This window comes from Gossypium hirsutum, chromosome D06 (genome assembly GCF_007990345.1).
Source record: "Gossypium hirsutum isolate 1008001.06 chromosome D06, Gossypium_hirsutum_v2.1, whole genome shotgun sequence".
NCBI classification, from domain to species: domain Eukaryota; kingdom Viridiplantae; phylum Streptophyta; class Magnoliopsida; order Malvales; family Malvaceae; genus Gossypium; species Gossypium hirsutum.
The window spans coordinates 4782334-4791920 of NC_053442.1; the positions used below are offsets into that span (position 1 = coordinate 4782334).

The window sequence follows — 9587 nt, forward strand, 5'->3', positions numbered from 1 at the left end:
TCAGCAAAAAGAAATAGACCCAAACCTTAACATTCCATACTCATTGAATGCAACGATCAAAATATAAAAAAACCCGTCTTTCAAACCTCCCCCTCCATTTTTCAAAATAAGAAAATCTCTGTTTTTCTGCCTCAATAGTCAATAGCTTGTTTCTACAATAAAACAAATCATATTACTACACTTTAATAGTTTTGGATGAAATATGATAAAAATAATTAATTTCATATAACCCAATAACCCAATAAAATATGTGGCTATATTTTTCGAAATATAGCCTATAAACCTTGAAACAAATCTGTAAACAATACTTTCATGCCTATAAAATATGTAAACCCATTTAATTTCTTGCATATGGAAAAAAGAGGGTATACCTTTAACTCCACATTTTGCATCATCAAAACCATGTCTTGCATGAAGTTAAGAAACCCTGTTATATAATTCATATCAGTACCGTATAGATTAATATCACATATGGGATTTTTCTAATAAAAAAATAACAGATGACTCACTTCATCATCATCGTCTGCAAGTAGACCCAACAACCCAGCGTCATAAATCTTTCTCTTTCCTTTATCCGACAAAACTGCATAATTATAACAAAAACTCTCCTTTAATTAAGTTTATCTCTGTGATTATCTATTTAATAAACAAACATTAAAAAAAGAACACAAATAACCCACCTGAATAAGCCTCTTGAATCTGTTGAAATCGTTTCTTAGCTTCACCTGATACATTGGGGTTTTTCATCCATCTATCAGGATGCCATTTCTTTCAAAATCACATGCACAAATTACAAAATGAAAGAGAACCCATTAGTTTACATTAATCAAGGAGTCAAGAAAAGTTGACATAATTATAAAGTATATATATACGAAAGCCTGTTTACGATAAGCTTCACGAATTTCAGAAGGGGAAGCTTGTTCACAAATTCCAAGCACTGAATAATAACAAGTTCCAGATTTCGACATTTTTCACCACCACCACCACAACAAACAGCAATGAAGCTGTTTGGATTTTATAAAATGTGGAGTCAAAGGTATACCCTCTTTTTTCCATAACCTATAAACCTTGAAACAAATCTGTAAACCCAGTTACAAACACATCATTGGCTAAGGCTTATATATACAGTAAAGATTAGAGAAAGAAAAATATAAAGAAAACTAACTAAATGTCTAATGAGAATTTAACCGAATAAACTAGGATTCTAGATCAATATAATGCTGTCACTCTTGTTACAGTGTTAAAAGATTCTTAATTGAAGTGGACGATGTTCATAACTTCATATGTTTCAGTCATCATATAAATCAGATTCTTTGATTTGTCTGTATTTAACCATATTAAGATTTAACAGAGAGACAAGCATAGCCTCCCTTGTTAAAGGCATTAATGTTCAACTTATTTGCTATTTCCATGGTTCGAAGAGTTCCAATGGAAAAGAAAACCAAACTTTTTTATTCCAGAGGATAAGTAAAAGTATTACAAAATACAAAGGGGACAAGACCCAGAAATCCAAGTTAGAAAGCCACACAAGCACTTTAATAAAGAAAACTAACTAAATGTCTAACTAACATACGGTATCATGGATCTTCAATAGTCTAGGCCCTAGGGTTAACACTGTTAATAAAGAAAACTAACCTCTGATTCTGGAAATGGGTGGAGCCGTGGAGGACCGGAGGTGGATTGGTGCCGTAGGTGAATGGTGAGAAAAAAGGAGAGGAGGGCAGTCGGGCAAGGGGTTAGGGATTTGTGGAAGAAGGGAAACGGGAAATGGGGGAAATGGGTGGAGCCTTGGAGGATTGGAGGTGGATCGTTGCCGGACTGGAGGTGGATCGGTGCCGGAGGTGGAGGTGGAGGTTGAGAAAAAAATAGAGGGCAATCGGTGCTAGGGATTTCTAGAATAGGGGAAACGGGGAAATAGGGGAAATGGGGAAGAAAATCAATAAATGTTTAAAAAATAAATATATATATTATTTTTTGGCCGAGCCGGGCCTGTGCCAAAAAAATTTTGCCCGAAGCCTAGTCCGTTTTCTAAATGGGCTTCATTTTTTGCCCAAGCCCATATTTCGGGCCTATATTTTTACCCAAACCCTCTCATATTTCGGGAGGGGCCGTCAGGCCGGGCCGCCATGAGCACCTCTAGTGATGAGTGGGGCTAGATTAGTTGGAGTCTGGGTTGATTTTATACGTGGTATTAATATTATATATAATTATTTAAAAACAATATGGTTCTATAAACCTCAAATTATACTAAATTTGTCCATATCAATATATAATTAACACAAATTTCCCGTAAGGCATTTGCCATGGTGGATCACTTGAATACTTCACAGTAGATGACAACCAGCTTATTAGGCCAATCCCCCAAGGGTTGAAAATTTGCACTTGAAGAAAGTCCGCCTTGAAAAAATCTGACTTAAAGGGAATATATCTAAATATTTAGGTGTTTACCCGAACCTAAAATTCATTGAATTGATAATGAATTTCAAGGTGTAGTGTCTTTCTATTGGGGGTTGTGCAAATGTTGATATCTTTGCTTTATCTTGGTTTGAATTGGAATAAACTTTCTTGCAATGTACACTTGGAACTAGGACTTATGTCCAAACTTTTGTATCTGGACTTGTCTGCAAACCAATTGAGCAAGTCCATCCCTGAAACTTTCAGGTTAAAATAATCGGCTAAATATCTCTATTAGTACTTGTATTTTATGAAAGTTGCGAATTCAGTCCCAATGCTTTAAATTGGGTTGGGTTTATAAATTATACTAGATTAGATTTATATTGGGTAGGACTTAGGAGTGCTGGGGTGAGCCGCTGGTTGGGGATTAAGTGGGTAGTAGGCTAAGCCTAATACATAAAATACATTATATTAGTTATCAAGTTCGATTAATTTGGTTAATTACTTGCTTTCGAGCCAAATTAACCAATAACTAAGCTTTCAAAAAATTATTAACCAATCTCTGATCGAATTAGATTAGTTAACTGACCGATTAATTTTAATCGAAATTTAAACACCCCTAAATCTGTTACTCTAATATGATGATCTTTAAATTATTTTTTTTATAAATGTATTTGTTTCAATATAATATATATTTAAAATGATTTTAAAAAAAGTATGAATTTGTCAAATTCATATATACCTTAGGAACCAAAATCTACTAGTTAGTAGGAATCCAACAAATTATTGTATTTAAGAAATAATCATGGATGTTATATTTTGTATGTATGTTATCACTCAATCTGTATATATATATTTTTTAAATTCAAATCCAAAATTTAAAACTAAGTTCTCAAACGCTACATAAATTGGATAGTAAAATACTTCCAAATATAACATTCATTGTTATTTCTAAATCCATCGATTTGTCGAGGGATTTACCAAAAAAAGCCAATTTTTTTATAAAATTACCGAAATAGGTCGGTTTTTTCATTATTTACCGGACTGGGCCATTTCCCCCAAAATCGCGCCACGTCGGAGCGATGTCAGGGGACGGGGCAGAAGGTCGCGTCCACGTCAGCGCGACCTGCTGACGTGGACGCGATGTGGACGCGCGCGTGAATAGTGCCCAACGGTCAAAAAATGACCGTTGCCCCCCCCAACGGTCAAATTTTTTTTACTATATAAACCTCCCACCCTTTTTATTTTCACAAACAAATTCAATATCAATTTCTTTCAAAAATTCTCTCAATTCCTTTCAAAATTTCTCTCAATTCCCTTCAAAATTTCTATCAATTTCCTTCCAAAATTCTCTCAAACTATCAAATTCCTTCCAAAATCCTCTCAATTTCCTTCAAAAATCTCCAAATCCATATTAAATTTCTTTTTCCATTAAATTTCATTTTTAAGAAAATTTTAAAAATTTTTATTTTTTTAAATAATTTTAAAATTTTTAATATTTTCAACAATGGCCGGATCATTGATTCGTCTTGATAGGAATCACATATCGATGGAGCAAATGAACATGGTAAGTATTAAATTTAAATTTTAAATTTTTTAAGATATTTTTATTTATGTATTTTTAGATATTTATTAATATATTTTTTGTTATAAAAGGCTGGAGATCGGGTATTGGAATGCAATATTCGGAATATGCATGCTCCATCACCGTTAGTAGAGAACTACCTGTGGGAAGCAGGATTTTGGCACGTGGCGATGGTAGGCCGGGGATGCAAGTTGGAGCCGAAACTGATAGTGTGTTGATCGAGAGGTGGAGACCTGAGACGCACACATTTCATCTTCCATGTGGAGAGTGCACTATCACTCTAGAAGATGTCCATCTGCATTTGGGATTACCGGTGGATGGGCACCCAGTGACCGGGTCTGCCCAATCTAGCAATTGGGAGGCGGTGTGCTACGAGCTTTTGGGCGCCGCTCCGGATAAAATGGATGGAGGTAAGGTGGAGATGGGCTGGTTACGTGCCACCTTCCCCGGTCTGAATGAAAATTCAACCGAGATTGAAAGAATCCGATATGCTCGATCATACATTCTTCAAATAATTGGAGGCTATCTCATGGCCGACACATCACGGAGCCGTGTACATCTAAGGTGGCTGCTAAAACTCGTTGATTTTAGAGCAGCCGGTGAATTTAGTTGGGGGTCTGCCGTCTTGGCAACATTATATCGAGAGATGTGCGGGGCGACCAAACCGAGGAGAGCAAAAATCGGAGGTTGCCTGTCACTACTGCAATCATGGGCACGGTTTCGCTTTCCATTTCTACGTCCTCGAGTGAACCACCCATATACATTCCCACTCGTAACGAGGTAAATTTTATATTACATTTTGAAATTGATATGTAGATTTTGTAAGAATAAAAGAATGCTAAAAATTTATTTAATTAGGTGGAACCATCCGGCAAGTTATCGTGGAATACCGACTGAACTTGAAGATATACGGCTTCTATTGGAGCAACGCTCGGAAGCAGAAGTAAGTATTATTGCAAATAGATATTTCCATACATTCGCTAGTGGATTGATATTTAGTATTTAGTATTATGTATATATGTAATATTTCTATCATGTTCATGTAGTTTCAATGGACACCATACGAGGATCCGGCAGTCCGGGCAGTAATCCCGGAAGAGTTTTTACAAAATCCGAACGCTTGGCACGTGAAAGTGGTGTTGATCAACTATGCAACCGTGGAGCCCCACCAAACAGACAGAGTCCTACGACAGTTTGGATGTAGACAACCGATCCCTACGGACCCTGAGGAGTTTGACGAGCACCACAAAATCGACCTTCGGTTATTAGGTACGGATTGGCTGTTGTACTGGTCAGTGTACACAGAAATGTGGGAAAATCGGAATGAATATCTACCTACTCGGGAACCAATCATCGTTCCCGAGTTAGCGTGCGTTCCAGAATACATGCCATGGTTTAGGGCCCATGGGAAGCCGTATTTACTTACGCCGGAGGAGAGGCGGCGGCAAATACGTGTCGGAAGGGAAAGGCACGGGCCTCAAAATCTAAGGGGACAAAACTACGAGGGCAGCCCCTCAACGAGGCCCAGACATTCACCCGGTTCATCATCAGCGACCATGCAATCACCGTCCCCAACGAGAGCACCAACGCAGTCACCTGGCGCAGCAATTCAACAGATGATACCCACGCATTCACCTTTCCCTATGATGCCAGGTATGTTTCCTAGCCCTTATATGTACCCTAACCCGTACATGTATCCTTTTCAGAATCCTATGGCAGGTTGGAGCCAAATGCCCGGATCAGCTCCATTTCTTGTAATGCCAAGCGGACCACCGATAACTAGGCCATCGGCGCAGGAGGGGTCGCAAGGGGGGCCGTCGGGGAGCTCTCATTTTTACCAATCGCCAGCAACGCATGGCTTTCAAACTCCGTCGCCGTTCATGATGCAAACACCTCCACATACACTATTCTTTGAAGGTGGATCATCGTCCCAAGTCCGACAACCAGATGCCGAACCGGAAGAACCAGAATCCCCACCGGAGGAACAACAACCGCCGCTGGAAGCTAGAGAAAGGAGGAATCCAGCGCGTAACCGTCGACGGCCGCCATGTGGAACTGAATCCCCCGGTCATAGACATTGATTACCGTATTAAAATTAATCATTTGATGTAATGAATTAGAAGTTTATGACGATGTAATACAAATAGAATTTTTTCCGAGTTATTTTGACATTATTTGATTAAAATCCCTAACCCTACTTAATTAAAAACCCTAATTTAATTAAATTAAAAACCCTAACCTAACCTAATTTAATTAAAAACCCTAACCTAACCTACTTAAATTAAAAACCCTAACCTTATTTAATTAAATTAAAAACCCTAATTCTGCTTAATTAAAAACCCTAATTTAATTAAATTAAAAACCCTAACCTTATTTAATTAAATTAAAAACCCTAAACCCTACTTAATTAAAAACCCTAACCCTAACCTAACCTAATTTAATTAAAAACCCTAACCTAATTTAATTAAATTAAAAACCCTAACCTAACCTAATTTAATTAAAAACCCTAACCTAACCTACTTAAATTAAAAACCCTAACCTTATTTAATTAAATTAAAAACCCTAACCCTACTTAATTAAAAACCCTAATTTAATTAAATTAAAAACCCTAACCTTATTTAATTAAATTAAAAACCCTAAACCCTACTTAATTAAAAACCCTAACCCTAACCTAACCTAATTTAATTAAAACCCTAACCTAATTTAATTAAATTAAAAACCCTAACCTAACCTAATTTAATTAAAAACCCTAGCCTAACCTACTTAAATTAAAAACCCTAACCTTATTTAATTAAATTAAAAACCCTAACCCTAACCTAATTTAATTAAATTAAAAACCCTAACCTTATTTAATTAAATTAAAAACCCTAACCCTAACCTAATTTAATTAAATTAAAAACCCTAACCCTAACCTAATTTAATTAAATTAAAAACTCTAACCTTATTTAATTAAATTTAAAACCCTAAACCCTACTTAATTAAAAACCCTAACCTAATTTAATTAAAAACCCTAACCTAATTTCATTAAAAACCCTAACCCTAACCTAATTTTATTAAATTAAAAACCCTAACCCTATTTAATTAAAAACCCTAATTAAATTGTAGTTTTACATAATGTTGGATTTCGTAAAATGTTTTGACTGGTACTAACATTTAAGAAATTGTAGTAATTTGATAATTTAACCAAAATTTAATACAATTATCAATACATAATTTGAATAAAAGGTAATTTCTTCTATAATTACATTCAACTATTGCGATTAGGGCATGATCGACTTGTATGGCCTGGGTTCCTACACCATCCGCACAATTTCTGTTGACTGGCTGTTTCTCGGATATCCATATTGTTCCGTATTCTAGTGGAGAAAGGTTGACCCTTCGGCTTGCGACACAATTCTCTATCCGGTAACAGCTTAAAAGGAGCAAGAGATACGGGCGGCCACTTACGTTCATCTAGGACCGGTGGGAAAACGTGTCTCTATACGTTGTACATGTTTTCTAATTTGTACACTTCGTCCACATAACTCAGCGGATCCAGACAGAGATTCTGACAGGCTGCAATAACATGAGCGCATGGATAACGAAGTGCATCGAACTTCCCACAGTCACAGGTCCTGTTTCTCAAGTGTACATGATATTGGCCGCTAACAACGTCTTGGTGTAGTCTGTTGAACTCCGTCAAGCGAAACCATAAATTATCTCGATCGTGACACACAGCGTGCATGATATTTGCCCTCGCCTTCGCCTTGTTGATTTCTTGAACTACCTTACTGCACCATACATGCCCACCCTGCATCTGGCCTGCATAAGAAGCTGCTCACTTTGGAAATAGCGCCGCCAAACGGAAATATGTCTCTCGCACAACCGCTGTTATCGGTAGATGGCGCGTTCCTTTAAGAACAGAATTTATGCATTCTGCCAGGTTCGACGTCATATGGCCATATCGTAGGCCTCCGTCGTATGCTTGTGCCCACTGTTCGAAATGTATGTTGCAAAGGTAGTCCGCCCCTTCTCTGTTTTGGGATTGCAAGATTGCCAACATCTCGTGGAAACGATCTTTATTCATTTCATACCCTACCAATATAAGAGGTGTAGCGAATATTTTATACCCCTTCTACGAATAAAACTAATTCAATTTGACAAACGAAATAATACAGTTATACAATAAATACCCATGTTGGTCACTTGTCGTCATTCCGTCTTAGATGGATATTGCCTGTAGTAGTTCGAAGCAATGTGTCTCAGGCAATATCTATGGTGTGTACGCTGCCACAAGCTTTCCTCTTGATCAAATGCAGCTAGTATACCGGTGCCCCGATCTGAAATAACACAGATATCAGGTTGGGGGCACACATGCCTCCTTAACCTAGAGAGAAAGAAATCCCAGTCATCAGACGACTCCCCCGGTGTTATTGCATATGCAATTGGAAGAATTCTCCCACCGCCGTCCTGTGCCACTGCAACCAGTAACCGATGAGTGTACCTACCGAACATGAAGGTACCATCAATTTGTACCAACGGCTTGCAGTACAGAAATGCGTCTCGACATTGCTTAAAGGTCCAAAATAGGCGTTTGAACACTTGGCATCCACGTAGCAATCGACCGTTTTAGTACGCATGTTCCGTTTGAAGGTCTGTGATGGCACCTGGGACGTATCTCGCTAGCACCTGACACCATTGCCATATTTCATTATAAGAGGCGTCCCACCCACTATGCATCTTCTCCAATGCCTTTTACTTAGCTATCCAAGCCTTGCGGTAAGAGGGCGTGTACCCCATTTGGCTACAGATATTGGCAATTATCACCGGCACTGAAGTCTGAGGATCTGCTTTTATCGTGGGCAGTATCAAGCTAGCCAACATAGCTGAATCCATTTTCGGATGATCTTCTGAAACACCTGCATAGGGAGGGAGTACATTAAGTAATGCAACATTGGAAAATAAAAAAATTATTCATACACATTCAATACTGTACCTGCAGCACATGTATGTAGACCTTTGTACTTTTTGATCTCCCACAACCCTGTCCTCTTCCTTAACGAGGCGACGATTTTCCATGAACATGTGCCGTCTTGCACCGCACACTTCGCCTCAAACTTATCAGATTTTGATTTAACGACGTGGTAATTAACGCCGTTTTTGATGCTATGCTGTTTCAAAGCACCAATAAAACTATCCTTATTGGTAAACTGATTACTAACTTCAAGTTCACCAACATCTACTCCCGAACTTGTACGATCGCGCACCCGGTGTGGTAGATCTGGAAACTCTAACGCATCATCTGCTGATAGATCGACATTATGCATGTGGGCTGGAGGTGAATATGCTCTGAATCGTGGATTTTCTTCATCATCTGCACTCATATCACCATCTTCACCTTCTATTGGAATAGGCTCCGGTTCAGAAAATAATCCCACCTCTACACCATCCGGCCCGGGCTCTCGAGGTGGATCCACATCGGACTCACATTCTAACCCACAATTATCTGTAGCGTACGACGTCCCCTCACCGGTTGATGTCGTAGGTAGTACGTCATCCCTTCTTCTGGGCATTTGATAACGCCCCCAATTGGATGTAGATTGCCATCCAGTAGAACTTGATACGGTTC

The 9587-nt window shown here is 38.3% G+C and overlaps 1 protein-coding gene across 1 annotated transcript; it reads right to left on the reverse strand.

The window, feature by feature from the left end:
* Window positions 1-371: 371 nt before the first annotated feature.
* LOC107900027 (dnaJ homolog subfamily A member 3, mitochondrial) lies at window positions 372-1941 on the reverse strand (the record flags this gene model as incomplete). The annotated part of the gene is made up of 4 exons (XM_016825753.2): window positions 372-427; window positions 510-583; window positions 681-768; window positions 1636-1941. Coding segments are annotated over 4 exons (501 nt in total), but the record flags the coding sequence as incomplete, so codon positions are not given.
* Between the last annotated feature and the right edge of the window lie 7646 nt (window positions 1942-9587).